General features: G+C 36.5%; 3 protein-coding genes across 3 annotated transcripts in view; 1 reads left to right on the plus strand and 2 right to left on the minus strand.

Annotated features, from left to right (window-relative positions):
- The first annotated feature begins 737 nt into the window (after nucleotides 1-737).
- On the plus strand, nucleotides 738-10,484 carry LOC105384157. Its single transcript, XM_048629263.1, has 6 exons — nucleotides 738-2,391; nucleotides 2,873-3,095; nucleotides 6,073-6,190; nucleotides 7,119-7,214; nucleotides 7,934-8,078; nucleotides 10,206-10,484. The coding sequence occupies exons 1-6, from the start codon at nucleotides 943-945 to the stop codon at nucleotides 10,329-10,331; spliced, it is 2,157 nt and encodes a 718-aa protein (XP_048485220.1). The 5' UTR covers nucleotides 738-942; the 3' UTR covers nucleotides 10,332-10,484.
- On the minus strand, nucleotides 4,680-5,584 carry LOC105384156 (bombyxin B-1 homolog). The gene has a single exon (XM_011554348.3). The coding sequence runs from the start codon at nucleotides 5,533-5,535 to the stop codon at nucleotides 5,215-5,217; it is 321 nt and encodes a 106-aa protein (XP_011552650.3). The 5' UTR covers nucleotides 5,536-5,584; the 3' UTR covers nucleotides 4,680-5,214.
- A 2,304-nt stretch (nucleotides 10,485-12,788) lies between the features above and the next one.
- Nucleotides 12,789-20,874, minus strand: part of LOC105384181 (transmembrane protease serine 12) — a 29,146-nt gene continuing 21,060 nt past the window's right edge. The window contains exons 10-12 of the mRNA XM_048629080.1: nucleotides 18,513-18,666; nucleotides 14,825-14,980; nucleotides 12,789-13,528 (exon numbers count right to left, since the gene is read on the minus strand). Coding sequence (XP_048485037.1) covers nucleotides 13,409-13,528; nucleotides 14,825-14,980; nucleotides 18,513-18,666 — 430 coding nt within the window. The 3' untranslated portion in view covers nucleotides 12,789-13,408. The remainder of the gene's footprint in view (nucleotides 13,529-14,824; nucleotides 14,981-18,512; nucleotides 18,667-20,874) is intronic.

Here is a 20,874-nt window from a genome sequence, read left to right on the forward strand (position 1 = left end):
TTGATAAATTATCTTATAATACTCATATCTATCACCAAAAAAATCAACAGCTCATAACTCTTTACCAGCCTTATAAGATATCAGCCACAATAATACCTTATGATACTTAGGTATAAAATAAAATAAAACAAAAAGTTGAATGAAACAGGTCCTAATTAATGGAAAGTGATTCAAAAGTACGAATTAATGGTCACCCTAACAATAACGTCCCTCACAACAGTATAAATGTCATCCGTCATCTTGACAAATTCGGTCTTGTCGTAAAGTATTTAGAAAAACTACCAATATTTTTTATGAAATTATTATTCATACAAATACCAAATATTTCATTAAAATTACATGTTTATAATGATTTATTATAAATTTGTTTTTGAAAATGATATGATATACAGTAGTCTATGATTTATTTTAATATTTTTTTTGCATAGCTCTCTTCGTAAAAAATCTACTAAAGTTTACACAACTAAATCCTGGCAATTGTTAGAAAGAGAGGAAGGGCTCTGTGGTAACCCTCTCTATCGGCTCGCGGCCTCTTTCACTTCAAATATAAATCTTAAGGTGAATAAGTTAAGTCTATTTTTGTTTGCATCATTTTGGTGAGTGCGCATTCCTTGTGATCATCAAAAGATTATTTTTTTTTAATCAAACTTTATCAGAATAATATACAAATCTTAATTCCCTTCTTATGATCTGTGATAAAAAACACAGTCAAACTCACAGAGCAATTTCAATTTATTTTGATGTTTTCCTTCACTTTTCCTTCATTTACATAAAATTTATTTTTCTACAAGATTTTTTATGTTAATTATTATGCATATTAAAACATAAGTGCGAATTTCTCATTTAAAAAATACAAATTTGCTAAAGCGTAGATCACATACTTACTACACTATCTACATAATATTATGCAAAGCAAATCTTTGTTGACTTAACCTGTAAGAAATGTATTTATTATTTTGGCCGAATCTTTTGCTGGTATATCGGTATCAAATACTGTTATTGCTTTTTATGTACAACATAACCGATGGTATATTTGAAGAGCAGTATGAGTTAAGCACAATGACTCCGCACTATGAAAACTTAACAAAAGTAGCACATAGAAACTTGAAGCTTATGGGATCTAGAAATAGATGGCAATATAGAATAGGTAATCTCAATAGAAGACAACACGACGTGTTAAAAACTATTTGGAGAAAGCCGAGAAGTGCAAATGTTGATATTGTATTAGGTACGCAAAATATTCGGGATGATAATAAAAAATATCAAGACATGTTCAATAATGCTCCTGTAGCAACTCAAAAGAGTCTTGAACTTACCACCCCCGAATCAATGATTGAATTTGACTATATGCAAGATCATGTTATTCAAAATGATGGAAAACAAACTACAGGAAACATATCAGTATTTCGTGTTGAAGAAAACCATCATTCATTATTTCCTGGTGTTTTCAAAAAATATGTAACATACCAAATACGAAAAGAACCTTTCACAAGGTTTACAACTCCACAGATAGATCTTAAATTCGCCGAAAGAAAAGTAGAGCGAGCAAAACCAAAAATACCCCGTGAAGCTAAATATCCAAATAAAATTAACATGCATTCCTCGGATTTTTTCCCGACTGATTTACCTATAAAACGAGTGACTATTTATCAAACTGCAATTCTAGTTCCAATCACAACTAAAAAGTCTCCTCCAAACTATAGCAATAAATCAAAAAAATCACTAAAAGATGACCAATCGCGCTTACATGTTTCTGAAAACAAGACTCTAGGATCAATTAATATAGAAGCTGTTCATCAGAGATACCCATTCAAATATCATTACCAAGCTACTGTGAGATCTTTAACCAAAGAAATTGAAAATACTCCTGATGAGTATCGACTATACCAAGACATTCCCCACAGAGAGCACTCTGAAAAAATAAGTTATGTAGGCTTTTCTCATAACATGAATTATAAATTAAATTTGCCAGTTGCGGAAAGACTTCCTGACACTACTGAATTTAATATTGTACCAATAATTGAGCAGCAATTACGTGAAACCCATGCACGTAAAACAACGGCTATCCCATCAGACAAAGTAAAATTCTTTGAAATGTATGATGAAAATACAGCAAATCCCTCGATTCAAGCAAAGCCTGTTGCTCAGCTAGGAAACCTAAGCCAATCTCACGATTTATATTCGCATGTCAGTTTCAAAAACTCCAGCAAAAGCACTTATACAGAAATACCACCTTATAAAATGTATTCAGTAGATATTTCAGAGCAAGCCACCTCTTTGAATACAAGTGTCAGTAATTATTCCGTTCCAATAAAGTTTCCAAAGAGGGCTAAAGAAAGTTCATGGAGTAAATTTACGTATCTTGCTGTGTACATCTATGAGCCGCTGTCGGTAAGTACAAGTACCTATATGAATATGCTAAATGTTTTAGTTAGAAATTACTTACCTTCAACACCCAAAGTATCCTGGTAAAATTTTCGGAACTGACAAATCAATTTAGTTTTTAGGGGTCTGCGTTGGGTGGAGATGTTTTTCATGTACTCATTTTATGTTGAATAGCTAAAACAGCTCCATAACGACTGTAGGCACAATTTCCGATGCGCACTCATCGCAATGGATTCCATGGTCTGTTTAGCATAGAAATGGGACCATTTTAAGGAACAGCATAATAACAAGCCTATAATCCTTCTTCTCAGCATACCACACTATCAATCACTTTCTCGACATCACCAAAGGTTAACTGGTAGAGAATGCTACCAGTCTGAGTACTAGCACTTTTGTACTTACTTGTTTCATGTGCAATAAAGAATTAATAATATGAATAATATCATTTATAACACACCAATATGCTACAGAATTCACCATTCCCCAGCTCCACTGCGACGCGGCGATCCTGAGCCCCCATTGGCTTGTGACGTCAGGCGCCTGTCTCTACCTTCGACAGTCGGACCAATCAGACGACGCCGTGTCGGCCTTCGTGACGTACTGCGGGCCCAACTGGCGACACCCCGAGCTGGTGGTCTACGTCAAGTACAGCGTGGTGCACCCGCGGTTCCATCCCCGCGACCCGGCGAGGAGGCAGCTGTATAATATTGGTGAGTAACTGCTTTTGTAGACGACCGAATGGTGTAGTGGTTAGACCCTGACTGGTGTGCCGAAGGTCCCGGGTTCGATTGACGGCTGGGGCACATATTTGTTTAAAGATAGATATTTGTTCTCGGTTCTTGGCAACACCCAATTTGCATATAATAATATGTATCTATGTATTATGTGTAGATGTATCAGCAGTCAGATGGCCGTCAGTTTCAGTCGGATGGCCCTGTGTGAGATGTCCTACATATTATTATTATATTTACTAATTTGTGAAAAAAAAAACTATTTGTGAGATATTGTAAAGTTTACCCATTGAGATACAAGTATGTACAGTGAAACTATAAAGTCCTGAAATTAATGTTTGAGGAACTAAAATTTTCAGGAGCCTGGCACCATTAGAAAAGAAACATAAAAGTCATAACAATTGTTTATGTCAATAGGCGGTTGGCTGTTTTTTTGAATTTTCTTATAAATTATAAGGATAATCTAGTTAAAAGCAACAATTTACGCTTGGTTGCAATTAGGAAGATGAAGAAAAATATTTGTAGTCAAGCTAGTGAAGTTATTTATCGAGTTTTAATACAATGTTTAGCGGAACATAAAGCTGGACACATTTTGTCGAATTTGGAGGATGTTTACGCTCGTACAGCGTCTATGACGGGTATGTAGCATTGTACAAATTGTAATATCTCATTTTTTATTAGTACCAACGCTTCATTTATCGATAAACCTAGGTTTAGAGCCCAAGTCGAACATTGTTTACATACCACTGATTGTAGGTTTCATCTGGTTTCAGTTGAGTCAAACCTTAACATTTTGATACTTGAAGATATATGTTTGTTTACTTACTAAATTCACATTGTGTGAATTTGGGGGGCATTGTGTAACTCAAAAAGATTTTTTTATTTTATTTTATAGTTATATCGGACCAGCGTGCCAAAGAGCGCAAAATATGGAATATTCCTAACTCCTGGAAGAAACAGAACTGGCCGTCCAAAAAGAGAAATTGATGTCTTTGCTATGTGTGCCCTTCGTCAACAGATCCAGTTTTTTTTATACAGTTGTAATAACGTTATCTAAATAAATATTTATTGGTTTCACTATTAGCCTTCATATTAACACCTTCTAGCTTGTATAAGAGCTTTTTTGTGGATGGTGAGTTGTTTTTAAAATACATAAATAGGTAGGAAGTTAACAGGCAAAATTTCAAGTATCAAAGTCAGTTATGTTTCGCTATATAGGGTTGCTACATGAAAGATAGCAGTGCCCTCATTTAATTTCAGGACTTTATAGTTTCACTGTACTGGTACCCCTGTGCTTTATTGATCTTGTAACACAAAATAATCGTTACATACGAGTTTAGTCTAAAATATGTCATAGTGTAAAGTTTACCCAGTACACAATACTGTATAACCTGTATAACACACAAAGTAACAACAGTGTGTATTATGATATTGGAAGATCAATGAGGCAGTGGGTGAACTTTATATTATCATTATCTATTTTTGAGGCTGCTGGATCTCAAAAATAGATAATGATAATGACACATTCATAGTCCTAATGACACCATAATAATGCATTATTATGGTGTCATTAGGACTATATCTTAGAAGTGTCTCAAACCCTACGTCATGGTCATAGGTACATTTAATCAGACTCTACCTACACCCTGGATTTTGCAGATAAAAAAGTGCTATTTTAATGCTCATTTATGCTATGGAATTTGTTGGCGAAATCAAATCGAAAATTTAAACAGAGTTTCATATTTCAAATTACTTTTGATATTGAAACACACCAAATTTAATATACAAAATCAACAATACATTGTAGAGTAACAATAAATTTATTAATACAACAATTGTAAACTATCTATTTTCATATCCGTAGACATTACTCGTAATTTTCCAATAAATAGACAAAGACATCTCTTGGCAAAGCTGTGTAATGTTAATGACTAATAAAATAATAAACTGTACATTGGTATCCAATTTTATATACTTAAAAGTGTATAATTTAATTACAATTAAAACTTACATCCTAGCTAGCTATCCAATAAATAAATTCGGTAACATTATGCAATTCAAATCCATTTTCATAATTCACAAGTCATCAGTCGTGGATCTAGGCACAGTAGGTGAGTAGCTCGTCGATGGTGCAGGGCTTGAGGCAGCACTCGTCGACCACATGGCGCTTACCTCTTGAGGGCATCTCGAGGGCCTGGGCCCTGTGCTTCGACATCCAGGGCCAGCCGTACTTGGGCAGATCCTCGCCGTATATGGAGTTGTAGGACGGAGCTGACTTCTTCTCTAATAGCAGGCCATTCTCGCACAACATACCGAGGGTGTCAGCCAGCTTCCTGCCGCAGAACATCTGGGCCTGGCCGCTGCTCGGCTCGGCCGTCACCGCCACCAGCACCAGGACTGTCACAATCTTCAGACTCATTGTTGCTCGTTGGGTAGTGGAATAGTAGACTAGTAGACTTTGGAAGGGTGTAGATTGAATGTGCCGGTTGACAGAAAGCTCCCAGTATTTATACGCGAAAGTCTCATCAATATTCAAGGTGTTCACAACCAGAGCACATGTCAAATTAATGAGGATTGACGTTGTGTGGGCCGCCGCGTGTGGTTTCTTCGCCCTTGTCTCCACGCGTCCGCGACATCCCTTGGGAACCTTGAAGGGTATTCAGGTATAACAAAAATTGTTTGTCGTCTAATGTGTCTCGCTTCAGTGAGCTTAATTTTAAATGTCCTTCATTATGCTGTTGCGTAGATCGTCTGTAGGGTGTGGGATGAAAACAAAACGGGGCATTAGTTCAGTGGAGTTGACGTGTTTGAATTCATGTTTATTCTGTATGTGATTAACATTCAGTTGCTCTACTTTTTTACACGTACGGGTTGTCTACTTGTTGCTTGCTTGGTGAGGTGTAATGTACGTAAAATGTACTTAAACTAATCATAATAATAATGCGAATGGTTGCAGGTTTGATCCAGGTGGCGGACTCGACGAGTGCGACCTGTCGCTCGTGGTCGGCGGTGTCGCTGGTCACGCACCACGCGGCACTCGGCGCCGCCACTGCCGTCGGCTGGGGGCTGGACAGGTATAATTAATTATATTAATTATGTACATAATATACTTATATTATAATATGTACTTACATGTATATTGTCCATACGTAATGATTTTATTAAATAAATAATTTGTTCAGACTGAGAAAAAATATGATGACGTCATCATCATCAGACAATTTTCAGCCACTTAGGAGCGCCACAATACTTTTACACAACACGCGTATTTGATTGAGGAAATTTTCTAATTAGATATTTATAATAGTGTAAACGTACCTTAGGATTTTTGGACAGCAACCACAACAATCGTGTTACCGTGCAAATTTTTAATTTTCTCAAAAATATTGTCTGCGATTTACGGAACAGGAAGTCGGAAAAATAAGAATAATTAAATTCATTAAAAAAATGAGGATTTCATAAAATGTTGGTATTTCCGGAAACATTCAGATGTCCGGTTGCCGTAAAAAACGAATTTATCACGAAAATAATGCAATTATGTCTGCCCATTCAACCGAGGCAACGATATTTAAATTTCCACAGCATTAATCCTTATTGAATCCACAAATTCATCATAACGCCAGTCGTTTTCCACGAAAATTGGCTTTCCGCCCCCAAATAAATGATTCCATTATCAATATAAAGTAAATTATACCTTATCGGATTTAAAAATTTCATTTCGTGGTTCTTCCTAGGAGTTCACAATTAATTTAAAAAAAATATAATAGGTATTTTTTTATAGATAGGTACCTAGTAGAGAGCCTATGTCGAGCCGTGGGTGATGGTATGATGATGAAATTACTATACGTAGGTACTTAGGTACATACTTAGCTGGCTCAGCGACCCTAAGTGGATCTTGACCTCCGACGTTAAAGTGCGCCAATCTTCTCTATTCTGTGCCAAATCTGACCAGTCGGACACTTCCATCCAGCTCTTTCAGATAATGACGTTAATTTCTTCTAGGTTCCACGAGGCTACGATCGACGCAGCACCTTCGTACTTTTCCAGTTACAACAGTAATGTCTACTCCGGTTCATGTCCAGGAAATAAGAATTATGAGTTAGTATTTAAGTTTGTCATACTTATTGAACCTGCTTTTTTGAAACTGAATTATTCATTGCTGTAAGGAGAAACACCATAGCCAGCTAGGAGTGGTGTAAATCACGGTTGTCTGATTGTAAGGTTATTTTATTTTACTAGAAGAGCCTATCCAATTTTTCATTCATATAAGAAATATTTTACATCATCTCGGTATCTATAATAGCAATATCTTCTTCAACTACGAACGGGCATTGCTCCGGTTCGGTTGATATTAAATCGCGTTTGTAGTGGATATTAAGTATGGTATTCAGGTGTGGCTTATTGTGTAGCAGTTAAGGGTGAGTTTGAAGACTTCGCAAAGTCCTATAGAATGCTCAACTATCGGACAGCTGGATGATGCTTCTAGGCATCTTTGCGTATAACGGTTAAGTGAAATGCGTTTGTATAATATAATAAAGTACTTATAGCGTAATTGCATGCCCGCAGATAAAGAAACAAATGGAGTCTGCTAGATGCTGCTGGTTCCTTCCTACTCACACTTATATAAAGGCCGCCACCGTTTTCATATTGTTTCTTTATATAATTATATGCAGAGGTGCATGCCAGCAAACATTTGCTAAATAGTTAAAATCTGAATTTAAGAACGCCTCTCCAACAATCTATAAAACGGTGAATCTTAAGCCAAACGACCACTGCCGACTAAACCATAATCTTACTCACAATTAATACCATGGCAGACATTTGAAGAACATGACAGAAGACCAGGGCGGCATCAACAACGTGTTCTGCCTGCCGCCCCGCACCAGCGCCAGTGACGTCACCGCCCCCGCCCCCGGCAGCGTGCTCGTCAGCGGGGGGAAACTCGTCGCCTTGTACTTGGAGGTTTGAAGCTTTTTTTCCAAACTTACTATGATAATAACTGAGCTGAGGGTGCACAGTATCGAAGGGTGTGAAAGATAAAAAGGATGGCCTTTGCCCAGCAGCAGTGAGATAATAAATAGGCTATTAAAAATATATGATTAAACCAGCTAAGAAGATTAGCGTATGATTAAAGGATGCAGAGTGTGTTGTATCCTGTAAGGTCGCCTTGTAGGGAACGGCGTGAGGGTGAGATGGGCGATACAACCGAATGCTGCATAAACACTGCTTTATTATTATAATACAAAATGTTATGGAGATTAGCAATACATTTACCACAAGGTCCCTATCCCCCTTGCTGTATATAGAGTATTTTTGCTCCTTGGATATCTAGCCCAAAAAAAGTTTTACTCTTAGCCAAATATCAAAAGTAAAAAGAACTAGACCGTATGTATTACATACACAAACATATTTGTATAAGTAGGTACCTTCTGTTTCCATACAGATGACATCAATGTCAATATTATCATATCCACGAGTAAACCTTATTCCTGTTCCTGAAATAGAGTATGAAAAAACACGTGGAATGTCACAAACAACTGATCTCATCAGTGCTCGCAGCGCGTGCATAATCATTATAATAATCAAGATACAATAATATTTACAAAATAATGTAAAATGTGAAGGAAATTACTTGAAATTTTCTGTCAATTTTGTATAATTTTGCTCTCTACGGGGAGGGTTATTTGCGGGCACGAGGCGAGCGGACAATTGTACTGATTCACTGTATATTGTACAAGGGTACGGGACGGAAGTGAATTCATAGCGATTTCACGTGCAACTCAAGGAAAGAATACATAAGTGGTGCAGTACAACAGTTCAAATTACAGGCACCAGCTTTTTTATGATGGATTTTTTTAATGTGCCTACCGATTTCAATACAAGTTTCAAAATTTTACATAAGTATTTATATAATTATTGTTCCATTATGTACCTACATATATATAAATAAGTCTAGTCTTTACATGATAAACAGTGTTTTTATTTATTATAATATGCGGGTTAGTGTATTTATTAAGAAACGTCTTTATTATTATAATTTCCGTGTTTCAATGTTTCCGACAGTACTAGCCAAATTTCCTAGATCTAGGTTAACGGGAAATACCCTCCTTCATCTGCGAGCCTTATTATTTAGTTCAGTACCTATTTATTTTTATAAAATTCTGGACCGGGTATAGAGTATAGACTATAGACTATACCCGTATAGTCCATCTACAGAGTGTTGCAAAAAGGGTATACTAAGCCGAAAGGGGGTGACTCAGGGGGTCATTCTAAACAAGTTTTGTTCTACGAGTTTTGGAAATTCGCGAAAAAAAATAAACGTTCTCCATAGTAAGTAAGTCACGTGACCAACAAAGTCTCTATGGAAAAAGATTTTTTATTTTCGTGAACTTCAAAAACTCGTAGAACAAAAGTTGTTCATAATGATCCCCTGAGTCACACCGTTTCGGCTTAGTATTTTTCCCTTCTTGCAGCACCCTGTATAAAGTCATAAAAATAAAGAGTGCTATTTTGCAAAGTATTTTTATTATTGTCAGTTATTTATTTAAAGTTGTAAAAACCTGTAAAAATATATACTGGTGGATATTTCCGTTCTCATGACTTTATATGTAGATGGACTGTATTTCCGCATCGCGATCTTGACAGGAGGCAGCTCGGTTCAGAGATAAACTTTACAACGTTTGGTCGAACAGAATTCACTACGAATGTGTATGTTGTTACTTTATTTATCGGCTACCTGTCCCGCGTCCGCATCGTTCAATGAAAAGGTAAACACGTGTCCAGAGCGGTCAGAGATAATACGAAAATTTCCAATAACTGTGACCGAATTACAAATAGTGACAGTTTATGTTCATATTCATCGTAGCAATCAATAGCATGAACATTGAACGGGACTAATTTTTACGAGAATATTTTTATATTTCATACTTTGCTTTTGTACATGTTTATATTTTTTTTTGTTTGTTGTGTGTCTCTTTCGTATAATTAATAAGAATAAGGATATTAAATGCTTGCAAAATGCAAAAAGAAGTTTATGTTTATTTATAAACGACAACTAAACAAAAACAAACCTTTTTCTCTGATAACCAGGAGGAGCGTCACCCTACCGGTGATCAGTCAGCCCAGTACACGGGGGTGTGGGCCCTGGCCCCGTGGGTCGCCTCGGTGGCCAAGGAGACCGAAGACTTACATCAGGATAGCGTACTGTCATTGTAGAATTGTTGATGTTGGGGCGGCTGTATACATTTTGTAGTACGGTATGAGTCAAATGAGGTGAAATCGAACCTATATTTCTCAATATAATGTTTGTGAATTTGTTTTTGTATGTTTTTACGTGAATTTGTTAATAAAATGCTTTTTTTGAGTGTGCATCTTTCTTGTTATTTATAGTGTGCTCTTTTACCTCTTCCATTTCATAATATTATATTATAATAGCCATGTTTCAAATAAGTGTTTGTCTATGCGTATCTATAGAAGTAGCTACAAAAAACTAGATAACCTCGGCATAAAAATTTTAATAAGAGCACAGGCCAGTATTGAATAAAAAATTGCTATATTTTTACTTGAGTTGGCAACATCCCTTGTTCATTTAATTGGGTGACTCGGGGTGGCCAGTTTTGTTTGCCAGCAGAACTGGATAAAATTGGGATTTTATTAGCTTGTACCGCTACGTAATGAAACCCGTCAATGCCAGAAGTGGAATTATTATGCAGATGAGGGAAAAATAAAGAAAGTACTCATTGACAAAGTTAAATATTTTGTAGGTATCAACAACGAAATGTGATGGGCCAAAATATATGGAAATGACTCCTTACTCACGATAATGTCATGACTCCGCCAGTATTTCATCATCTGCAATTCTGGAAATAAGTCCAATCAGAATGTTTTTCTTCACATTTTTAATTGTTCCGCAGTACAGAGATAACACACGACCCGTAGATTGAATTTTAGAAAAACCACGCTTTCATTTTCCAGAGGTATCTATGAAAGCTGCCAAAATCAATAATGGCCTTACCACAAAAATTTAGACAGTATTTAACAGATGTTTAGCGCTCTCAGACGCCTAATATAACTGTCAAAATTCGTTTTTAACACGTGTTGTTAAACAATGTTTAAAGATTTTTGTGATAATCTTTGATTATAGTAATTATTCATTTTGCAAAAATATAGTAAACTATAAAATGTTTCCATAGGAATTGTTTCAGCGATTTTAGCCCAGCCACGCATCATGATATACACGTTGCGTAAAAGCGTGTTAGAATATGCCTTTGTAAGTTATTTCCGTTTGTATTGTACCTAATTGTATAACAGGCACAGTCCAGAGAAGTAGAGAACCACCTAGATTGTACTTATAAAAAAGTATAACACCTACTTATTTTTCAAGCCAGTGTGTTATTCCTTCGCTCGTGTATAATTTCAGTGACATGAACCATTCCATCACATTGCTACACGGCACGACTACAGCAATTATTTAGAAAAGTGATGCCGCGCTCACTAACAAATAGCCAATCGGGTGAACGTGCGCGCCGAACGATCACCAATCACAAGTCATCGAAAAGCAATCAACCAATAAACCATTACAGTGAGCCGGAGTTTTTTCGATGGTCCTCTATCAATTTTGTAGTTACATTGAGTATTTTCGCCGGCAAACAATTAGCTTTCGGGAACAAATAACAAAGTGTTACATTCAATATTGATGTTTACTATATTGAAATACTGCCACGTGCAACGGTATTTAATCACTTGGTTAGTGCCAGATAGATTAATCATTTTCAGTGACACTATTACCGTTCACTGCCTATATGATGAGTTTAAAGAATCTACTGTACTGTCAACTATATCATTTGGGTTACTCTATAAATTAGGTACTCCTAAACAGTAAAAAATAGAAAGTATGAGTATGAAATAATTTCGCCAGAAGTATATTTAAGTCGTTAAAATTTATTAAGTAACAAAAAATACTTACAAAATAGGTTAATTTAAATAACTTCTTACGAATAAGGACGATAACATGTCATGGCATCCTTAAATACTAAAATTAAATTAGCCAACATACGAAATTTCAGCAACATTCCAGCTAATCAAAGCGCCCCATTCTAGACTTAAAATCTTGGCAGGCAAGTAATAAACTGGCAATAGTTTAATAAGTTACAGCAGACTTAACACAGTTTAGCTTAACTCAAGGAACATAAGCTTAACATTAAGGTTTAACTTTGACATCGTTTTCGAGAACATGACATTTGGAATACTAATTAAATACGCACTAGGAGCATAGACTAATTAAATTAATTAATTATATAATTACTCCGTGCAACCAAGCATCTTGTGTGCGCTCAAACTTTGCATTTCTACGAATCAGAAATAGAGTGTGACTCGTATAGTTACTGAAAATATAGTAAAATATATACGTAATTATAGTGAATATGGTTAGGTGTTGCGGTCCTGCTTGTTATGATACATATCCTAACTAATATTATAAATGCGAAAGTAACTGTGTCTGTCTGTCTGTCTGTCTATTACTCTTTCACGCCAAAACTACTGAACGGATTTGAATGAAATTTGGTATACATACGGTCTAGACCCTGGGAAAAAACATAGGGTACTTTTTATCCCGGAATTCCCACGAGAAAACTTTTTAAGGCGAAGCGAAGCGCGCGGGGACAGCTAGTATACAATAATAGGCAACATTATACAGTTTTATGTAGGATACGTAAGGAAGTGGATGAGACGGTTGAACATAATAATTCTGTCAGCTAGTCCATCTACTACAGAAACGAGATTATCTATAATTGGACCTATAGTATAGAGTGCCTATCTAAGCTTTTGCAACATCAATTTACACGGGAGCTAGACTGGCTGAGCTTAAATTATTGGGAAATGTACTCGAAAGAGCCACGTACAGGAGCTTTAAAGCCCCCTCAGAAATAATACACTCACGGGCAAAGAAACAGTTTCACTTGCAAAATGCTGACAACAAACGACCCAATTTTTCAAAAACATTTAAAAGGAATATGAACAAAATATTTACGTTATTATTTGGTGATATTCTAATGCACAGTTACATATACTAAATAAATAAAAATAATATTGCAGAAGGCGTCGTAAAGCTAAGTCGAATAACTAATAATAAATTTGGTGTTTTTCTCAATGGAACTTTATCATTTCCCGTGAGTGTATAACATTATAGATAGTTGGTCATTAGTTCTATCCACCGTTTGATGGAAAAAGATACTCAAATTCTCACACCCTGTATCTTCGGGTAGAATGTGTGTGTGTGTGTGTGTTTGTATGTTTCAGTCGTCGAAGTACTTGTGTGCCATGACTTGCTTCATCCAAGTGACGTAGCCTGCGGTCCTGGTGTATATGCCGAACTTGCCGCGCTTGCCGCAACCGTCGCCGAAGCTTGTGATACCCTGGAAAATAAATGAGGGGAATATTCAATAAGAAGTTTGTCACCGAAGCAAGAAGTTTATGGTCGCCATATAGTTTATTTCTATCCAGTTTTTTTTATTTTCTTAACATTTGGAGTTTGCAGGCGATGGATAATCAGCATATATACGTACTGTCATAATCTTGTACCCAGACTCGTCTGTATGATAACAATTTATGATGAATTAAATCACATGTGTGTGTACCTACATATTTTTAATGCAAAAAATTACAGCTAGATACACTATGCGACCTTATCGCTATTCTATTCTATGCTAGAGGGTAATTTACCCGACACGGCTCTTTCAACTGAAGCCTTTGTCCATTAACCCTATCGCTAGAAGCAATCTCTTTCAAGCAACTTTATGGTTTATTTTAGCTTTCTAATTAAAAGACAAAACTATCTGTACCTACTTATAAATATTTTTACTAGAAACTTGCGTGTTTTAAATAATAATATTAATAACTGTTTACCCAAACTTGCTTTTGAATTTCAGGATTATGGAGGCTGATGTTTTATTTTTGGGTTGCGGCCCACGGTAGTTCGTGACTAGACTAAATATAATTTCATATCGCTTCCGGTTTTAAACGTGTAACTTTTATCATTATGGGTATTGACTACCTCGTAGTGGAGTCTTTGCGTGTGAAACTATGACGTTGTTATTACAACGTTTCGGGGGCTCACTCTATTTATTTATTTATTTTACTATATTAGGAAAACTTAACTAATTTATTTTGTAGATAACAATGAGATCTTACAAAAACTTTCAGTGCGCTCAGAGCTGCGTTATAATATTGTTTCATACGAGTATAAGTCAGTGGGGCACTTGCTTGAAAAATTGTAAGAATATTATATTTCGGTAGTGATTTGGCTTCACCTTGCTAGATCTGTATCATTTATTTAACGACAGAGCAGACTGGCGTAGCGGGTTGGCTGGAGTTTGTACTTTTTAGGTTAGGTTAAGTTTGCTAGTACAAACCTGCAGATAGTACTTGTCCCCCTGTGAATCTGCTTCCAAAGTACGGCCCATTAGTCCCGATCTAGATCGTATCATTTATGTACCTATCTATCTATTTAGCGACTGCGCAGACTGACGTAACGAACAGGCAAACGCAGCGTGGGACGCTCTCCTGCCCGCTGGACCAACGACCTTAGCCGGGTTACCGTTGGTGGCTGGATGAGGAAGGCCGAGGACCGAGTGTTGTGGCGCTCCTTGGGAGAGGCGTATGTCCAGCAGTGGATGATTATTGGCTGATGATGAAACTATGCAAGTACAAACCTGCAGATAATACTTGTCCCCCTCCCGACACAGCAGCGGCCCCCCCGAGTCGCCCGCGCAGGAGTCCCGGCGGCCGCGCCCCGCACACACCATGTCGCTGGTGATGGCGTACTGCCAGTACGAGCGGCGGCACACGCCTTGCGGGATCGTTGACACCTGCAGCGTGGTCATGAGGGTTTAAGAACACAGCAAAAATTATCTTGATCCGCGGTTGCTACATGAGGTCATTATCGATGTCGATAAACTCGTTTAAAGCGCGTTCCACCAATCACTGCGCCGCAATCATGGCGAATCAAGCTATAATGACGTTTATCAAAGTCGATAAAGGATCCCTGTAGTGGCAGCTGATCGCATGCTTGAGTCGATGCCGACAGAAGTAAGAAAACGGGGGTCGGGAGGTGAGTCTCAAGTTCGGTAAATGTACTATAGTTATACATAAAATATAATATGTCTTGCATGTATACATAGAGTACCTATGGGGAGTCAATCAATGAGTTAGTATACTGTTGGACTAACCCTAATTCTAGTCTGCATGGTTAATCTCTCTATTTAGATAAATATGGTTAAGTTTAAATAACCTTCACCACTTTTGAGTACCCGACTCAGTGAGTAAGTATATAAATTAACTAAAATCCATACTTCCACGTTAGTGTGCTTTATACAGTGTAAGATATACACGAGGTTCGCATTAATGTTATTTATATTTAATACCAAATTAGTGTCAAACGAAATACCTAGTCGTAAAATATACTGTAATGAATATCTAATGACTTTAGAATGACATTACGCCCCATAAAAGGCTTTAGGCCTCTGAACCCCTACTGCCTTAAAAAATAAATGCGAAGATTGATGACTTTTTTAATATCCTAACCGATGTTGATGGCCTAAGCGGTGGATTTAGGATTATAAGAATTGAATAATATAAAAAATAATATGAAATTATAATTATTTTTCACACGTATTGCATATTGACGTTGAAATAAAACGAATTCCTGACCGAATAATTTCGTATCATCTGCTAACGCGACGAATTAATTTGCTTGGGATTTTAGGTAAATTCTTCATTATAGATATCTGGTAGTAATTATTATTTATTAAATCTATAAGTGCCAGGGGCCGTAACACCAAGTCAAAACGAAATCATATTTACGAAGTAATTAGTGTAAAGTTAAATACAATTTGAATCCTAAAATCTAAACAAGTTTGCAATAGGGAGCAGGCTCTTCAAATTTTGACAACGACACACTGAATACCTTTATTCAAAATAGGTACCTGTTGATAATGATAAGGTTCAAGTTTAACAACTTTTGAACTAAAATAAACTTAAGATGAGAAATTGAAAGCGAAATATTTCACTTGTTGTCAGACAATAAATCCAAAGAATAAATTGAGAATTATTACTCAAGTTTCAGATAAAATCCCCGGGTAAGTATTCGATATAGAGACCCGGAAACTTTCTTGGGAAGATGTTACAGTTGGAAAACAATGGAGACTGCCTCATTGGTGCCTCTGAACCAAGCCTGGGAAAATCCTTGCGATGTAAGCAGAGATGGATCCACTTATCTTGGTCCTTGTATTAGATCTGAATGCATGAAAAAGTACTCAATCCAGGTTTTCAGCGTTCTGCTTACACAATTTAAGCAAAATCTGGTTTTTCTGTAATTTTCACTTAGTTTTTGCGTGAAAAAAATATATGTTTAACATCCATACTTACATACAAACTTTCGAGTTTAGAATAATCTTTAAGAAGGCGGATATAAAGAAGGGAAAATCAGTCTATGTACTCGTATATTAGTCACATTCAACAGTATATCCTAGCTCTGTTTTGATGAATTTCAACAGCAGGACACAGAGTACTTTTCGTTAATACTCAAAAGCAGGATCAGCAAAGTGGTAAAGTAGATTACTTAATAGTGCACATGGTATAGCACTATGGGCTGGACTTGACATGCATGACACGACTGGACAGAGTTTAGGCGTAGAACCAATTAATTGTTTTATAATATTAACCATTCGAAATGCATCATAACATCACTTTTCAGATGTCGTCGTCAGGCGACGGTTCAATCGGATTTATCATCAAACTTTATATAAATTTATAATTATGTATTCAAAGTAACACCTTAGTTGCAATCCATCTTTGAATACTAATAATAATAGAAACTGTTTTTTTAAATATACCTACTATTACCTACCAATCTAAATTTACTTAGTGAATAAAACTATAATTTGCTCCAACCGGAATCCGAATTTTTAGCATTAGGTACGTTCTGCGTTATTAACCAATACGCCATACGGTAGTCTTGTACTTACCCATGTCGACAATAAAAACTAAATAGAGCAATGAAGAGTGATAGCATTACTGTGGCTTAATCCAGAGCATCACATTTATATTATAGTTTTATAGGGCAATTTTATTATCATTTTACTGTCTTTGAACAATACCCCATTCATTGATTTCGTTTTTTACGAGGCAGTAACATTGAATTTATACAGTGAGCACTGGGTAAGTGCCCCGAAAATTCAACAAAATTTAATTTTACCGTTCCGGTAGATTATAAATACTTGCTTACTTACATATAATAAGTTTTCTGATTTTACTCTAAGATAGAACTACACCATAAAATAATGATTTATAATTTATTCATAATGTAATATTCTTATTCTTCTTCTGTTTAGCGTGTTGGTGGCAAACACTACATCAAGAGTCTTAGACTATGATTTTTCTCCGTGTTGAAATGATTACCCAGTCAGATTAGCGTCAGTCCCGAACGTATAAAGATGCAGTTTATACAACACTCGGGTACACTATAAGACGTAGGTATAGTTGATACATCTCATTTGGTCCCCAATTTTCGGATTGAATTATTCAGCAAAATTTGATGTATATGTAGTTAAAATAATAATTAATTCATAATTTTGCACGATATTTAGGTATATTATGTATACTGTGAACTAATCCGTCGCAGAAGTTGAACAAGCTACATCCAGATGCCGAGCACATCTGTGCGAAAGTTTTGAATCAAAACCTCGTATGTGAGTGAAATATTGCTTTCAAAGTTAATATTGTATTTACTTACAGTGTATTTACTCTGCCACTTGTTATATTTGCATGCAGCCAGCAACAGTATAGGATTAATAGAAAATCCAGTAGATATCCGAGAAAAATAACGGCGTTTCCACTTTAATACTTACTATAAGTAAAAGGTATAGCTGCTACGTTCGGGATATACTAAAAAGCTTAGCAAATACTAACCTAGCTTTTAATGTATGTTGTGTAAACCAACATTGTGTCTATGTACCTACCTTAAATCTGTGGCTGACAGAAGACGGGTTCTCGAGTTTAGACCACGAATAGATAAACGAAGCCCTCCAGCCCTTAGACAGCTCAAATATCAACAGAACATCCCTGACCCGGAATCCCATAGTTAAAATTTACTCTGCGCGAGAATTCTCCAATAGGTAGATAGGTACCTATAGGAATTTGTAGTTCTAAAGGCGAATGCTACGGAAGGGCATTTCATATCGCATATCGCAAATCTCATATTGTTGAAGATTGAAGTTTCTGAGAGTTTCTCCAACAAAGTAAAAGTAAATGAAATCAGAATGTCAAAATTCGCGGTTATAAAAATACAAAAAAAATAGTATTCGACTTAGTACAGCCTTTTTTACACCCTGTATAACGAACCTGAGCCTCATACAGCAGCCTGGTGCCGTGGTCGTCGGTGGCGCGGCGCTTGCCCCAGCCGAGGATGGTGCAGGGCGCGCGGGGCCGCAGCGGCTGTCCCTGAGGCAGGCACGCCACCCCGTGGCCGAGGTCGGGACGCGCTGGGGCGGGCAACCTGGCGAGTGATATAAATTTTATTTAAATTATAGGTACATTGGAAAAGATCACCCTATGTAAGTCGATTTCACTGTTACGACGAGTCCGACACAGACATATTCACGCTCAAAGTAAGTCAGTTCGCTGTCATTAACCAATAACATCGCACCCACGCACACCCACACTCTCATGTCACCGCCATTGTTGTGTTAAATTTTTTAGTAACCAAGATTCCTTCTACCTTTTTTTCTACTTCGATGATTGGCAATTATACTGAACGGTTTAAAAAAAGATTTCATTTATAGCTGAAATTTAATGCTCTATCTAACTACACTGGCTTCGATGCTTCGCCAAAGTAAAGTTGGGTAAAGTTGCACGAAATATGGCACGAAGCGCCTCTCTACACTCTTACTTGTGCGCGAGTCTGTCGGAGGCTTTATGACAATATGTCACTTTGCTATACTAGCTTGGTAGTCAATAGACTTTTACTGGACGCACGCTTCAACTATGGGAGAGCTATGCTGTATCCTCTTACTAAACAAAGGGCGTAGATGTGGTTTCATTTATCAAGTTAATTCGCATCGGCAGTGTACTGTCCCAGAAATACTGAGAAACATTAATTTTACTATGGTACGGTAAGTTTTTTCTGGAATTCCTGCACAAAATTAAAGTAATTTTGTAGTTAATACCAAATTCAAAGGAATTTGCAATGGCAATTTCACTTTTAAATTACTTATATCGGTTTTTAGAATTGGCCGCGTGTTCTTTGTAATTTTTAATTAAATCATTTACTCAGTAAAAAGTCACAATAACAAAGTAAACTTAGGTAAGTTTAAAAGAATTTGATTCAGCTAGATCATATTTCAGTAAGTTCCAAAAACTATAAAACAATGCTGTGCAATAATTTATTGGATTAGCAGATGTAGCAGTCACAAAACACTGAAAGTTTCACGAACATTGGCAGTAACTTTAGTTACTTTCAATTTTTACTACCCTATGATTAATATACTTTCAGTAGGTATGTAGAGTTCAATAACCTGTAAATGTATGTAATGGCTTCTCAGAATATTGGTTCTCCAAAGTGAAAGCTTTTTGCTAACATAATAATTTTGAACGTCACAAAGGATTAAGCATTGTTTAAATTGATACAATTTTAATGATAACTTTTAGGTTTTAAAAGCTCGAAGCTGCTATTTTTAGAGCATTTACAGACTCCACAATAAAAAAAACATTCGATCCTCAAATGGAATCGATTTTTTTAAATTGATTTCATTTCTGTCTTGTATCTTGTCTCAGTACTTACAAACTAAAACGGCTGGTGAACTAGAATTTTGTACAAATCCTGAAGTTGTATTCCCCAGCGAGCCATTGGTTAGATAGTAGGCCCGACGCGCAACCTGTGTCTGTTTCCAGAATTACTAACGATAAAAGCATTTTTTTTGTTGTTGCTTTCAGTGTTTTTTTACCACAACAGCAGTATTTTTTGCATAAATATAAAATATAAGTTTACTAAAGCTGAACTTATGGCAAAAATCATTTTCAACCAGTCAACCGACGATCTAATGAAGCCTGAAACGTGAAAGACTGAATCCATGATCACTGGTTATACGCCAGTATATTTGAGCTTCGCTTCGAACCATGCACAGAATGTACAGAGGCAGCGAGGCACGGCAACATGTACATACGTTACTACAGGGTGTTCCAAGTGGTCTAGTAAACTGAAAATGAAAAAATTATAAAACAGGTCGATATTCTGAACAACTTTTGTTAAATAAATCTTCATGAATAAAATCTCCACATAGTAAAAATGCCCTCGAAAAACTAAGTGTCTATGAAGAAGCTATAAATGTATGTTTCGTAGATTTTCAAAAGTCATAGAACTAAAGGTGTTCAGAATGATTAAGTATTTCTTCAGTCACCTTCTTACGGCTCAGTTATTCAAAACTATTCCTTGAGTCACCCACTTACGGCATAATATACTTATATCCTTTTTAACACCCTGTATATGCAACACTTCATTGAACCGATGCAACCTGCCATGCAGAAATGTCTATACTGACAGTCTGACACTCTACATTTAAAATTACCAAAAAACGTAGTGATTTTGACGCATGCTTGTGGGCGCATTGCATACTATTCCAGGATTTTAGGGACTTAGCGCTCCTACGTACTGTCCAGTTAGCCACGCCGTTACATTCATTACAAGCTGATGTACTGTACGTACACC

Source organism: Plutella xylostella, chromosome 22, assembly GCF_932276165.1.
Source record: "Plutella xylostella chromosome 22, ilPluXylo3.1, whole genome shotgun sequence".
NCBI lineage: Eukaryota > Metazoa > Arthropoda > Insecta > Lepidoptera > Plutellidae > Plutella > Plutella xylostella.

Coding starts and splice junctions, on each gene's coding strand:
- LOC105384157 (XM_048629263.1), top strand. CDS start 943: ATGTATTTATTATTTTGGCCGAATCTTTTGCTGGTATATCGGTATCAA. Junction 2,392..2,872: donor ACATCTATGAGCCGCTGTCG/GTAAGTACAAGT, acceptor ACCATTCCCCAG/CTCCACTGCGACGCGGCGAT. Junction 6,191..7,118: donor GTCGGCTGGGGGCTGGACAG/GTATAATTAATT, acceptor AATTTCTTCTAG/GTTCCACGAGGCTACGATCG.
- LOC105384156 (XM_011554348.3), bottom strand. CDS start 5,535: ATGAGTCTGAAGATTGTGACAGTCCTGGTGCTGGTGGCGGTGACGGCC.